Source organism: Glandiceps talaboti, chromosome 13 (genome assembly GCF_964340395.1).
Source record: "Glandiceps talaboti chromosome 13, keGlaTala1.1, whole genome shotgun sequence".
NCBI lineage: Eukaryota > Metazoa > Hemichordata > Enteropneusta > Spengelidae > Glandiceps > Glandiceps talaboti.
The window spans coordinates 18,591,631-18,594,229 of record NC_135561.1 but is presented as its reverse complement, the minus strand read 5'-3'; the positions used below and the strand labels follow the sequence as shown (position 1 = coordinate 18,594,229).

Genomic DNA, 2,599 nt, shown 5'->3' with positions numbered 1-2,599 from the left:
CACATTGTATTCTCAATTGTCTTTATAATAGCATTTTCGCTGACCCCTATAGATAGATATATAGATATATAGATAGATAGATAGATAGATAGATAGATAGATAGATAGATAGATAGATAGATAGATAGATAGATAGATAGATAGATAGATAGATAGATAGAGTTCCTGAGTAATGTGCCATAACAACAAACATGGGAAGTTGTTGTCATATGTAATGAACACCTATAATTTATTTTAACTTTACCTAGCCTAGCCTAAGTACCCTCTCTCACTAAAGTTAAATTATAACCTAATAACAACAATCGTTGCAATTACATACATAATTATAAATGGTACTAAATAATTGACTAGTGACATTATTTCTTTAACAAGACATTGTATTCATCCTCTGTTACAGGTGGTAACATCACATCATGGCAAGATATTTCAAACCAAAAACAAGCTATCTTCATAGCGCATCATCTGTTCCTTACTCTGGAATGACATTATGTGATGCTTTGGATAAAACAGCAGAGGAACATCCGGACAAAGAAGCGTTTGTGTTTCCTTCTAAGTTAGGAGGTAAAAGGATAACGTACGGACAGCTCCGTTATGACGTCATCAAGTTGGCGGCCGGTCTATTCCACTTGGGTCTCAAACCAGGGGACCGAGTTGGCATTTGGTTTGAAAATCGATATGAATGGATCATTACCCAATATGCAACAGCTTACACCAAGATGATAAATGTCCGCTTTCTAGTAGGATACAAGGCACAGCAAATGGAGTATCTTCTCAACAAAACGAAGGTGTCAACTTTGGTTTTAGGTTCTGGTAACCCGTTGAAGGTTTTCAGAGAAATGGAACCATACATGTCTAAAACTGGAATAGGATATACTGGTGCAGAAAAGCTCCCTAATCTGCATAGAGTTATTTACCTTGGTAAAGAGAATGTAAGCATGTGTCGTTTTGAAGAGATTTTCGAGTTAGGGGTTGAAAATGATTTTATGCAAGTGATGGAAATTAGGAAAACTGTCACACAAGATGACGAAGTATTAATGATGTTCACTTCTGGAAGTACTGGGATGCAGAAAGCTACTGTGAAGTCACACAGGTGTGTTGTCGAAAATATGTACACATATTTTCGGCACATCAAAGAGAAGGTTTCTAAAGATGTACGTTATATGTGTACGAGTCATTTTGCACATGGTAGTAGTGATATAGGATGTATCATGGGTGTAATTTCAGGATTCCCAGTTATTGTCCCAGAGCCAAATGCAGATGTATCGATAATAGCAGAACTAATCCAGAAAGAACAAGTCACTCTTACCCTTCTGATGTTTCACACCCTTTTCGATTTCATCACCCAACCACAATTTCGCGATTATGACTTTAACTCGCTTGACTTTATCTTAACAAGTGGCAATGTGGTCACAAAAGAGGCTCTTCACAAGGCAAGGCAGATGATCACACCTAATATCTTCGACTGCTTTGGATCAACGGAGACAGGCTTTACTACCTTCAATTTTAACCCACAGAATCTTTTCAAGGTTGGCTATCCAGTCGATCACCAGGAAATCAAAATCGTTGATGATAAAGGTAATATAGTACCTCTTAACACCACAGGTGAACTGTGTGTAAGGTCGCCTTACGTCTTCCTCAGATATGAAGGCGATGAAGAGAAAACCAAAGAAGACATCGATGACATTGGTTGGTTTCACACTGGTGACCTCTGTCTGATGGAGGAAGATGGATGTTTACATGTGACGGGTCGAAAAAAAGATATCATCATCAAAGGAGGGGGGAATGTGTACCCGGCAGAGATAGAAAGAATTCTTATTAGGCATCCTAACGTAAAGTTACCACAGGTTGTGTCCGTCCCAGATGAACGGCTAGTTGAAGAAATTTGTGCATGCATTTGCCTCGAAAATGGCCAAGAGGCAACTTTTGATGAAATCGTGGAATTCGTGCGTCACTTTCTAGAAGATTACAACGTTCCAAAGTATGTGTTGTTCTTTCAGTCATTTCCATCGACCTTGTCTGGGAAGATAGATCGCAAAGAGCTTCCAAAGAAGGCCAGCGAAATACTTATGCAGAAAAAGTAAATGAACTAAAAATTAAAGTTAAACTACAAACAGTGCAAAAGGTAGTCTTTAATACGCAATCCATAATATGAATATTATTTTATTGTAGTCAGATTGCTCAACGATTTTAGGCGAAACAATCCTTGCGCTCCTCCATTAGAGATCAGAGGGGAAAAGGCGGAGAGAGTAAGCAGTTATGTGTACCTTGTTGTCTTATTGACTACTAATGTCACTCCTACTCAGTTGAATATCCACCTTTTATATGTCTATGTTATTGTATTTCTTGTTGGGGAGGAAGTGCTACAGCTGCCAATATGTTTGCCAGAGTACGGTCATCAAAATCAGCAGGAAGAATTATAGCTAAATCTTTACTGAAATTTCATCATCTCTACAAGCATCCACACCCACTTCACAATGGGTTCGTTAAAACAAGGTCTGGCTGCAGATACGTAGCAGCTTGATGTCGTATGAATAGATATAAAAATACAGTTGTGCAGTCTCAAATTAAGAACGCTGAAATTCATTTCCAATGGGTTATT

General features: G+C 38.2%; 1 protein-coding gene across 1 annotated transcript; it reads left to right on the top strand.

Moving 5' to 3' along the window:
• Positions 1 to 413: 413 nt before the first annotated feature.
• On the top strand, positions 414 to 2,081 carry LOC144444371 (medium-chain acyl-CoA ligase ACSF2, mitochondrial-like). Its single transcript, XM_078133784.1, has one exon. The coding sequence runs from the start codon at positions 414 to 416 to the stop codon at positions 2,079 to 2,081; it is 1,668 nt and encodes a 555-aa protein (XP_077989910.1).
• The last annotated feature ends 518 nt before the right edge of the window (positions 2,082 to 2,599 follow it).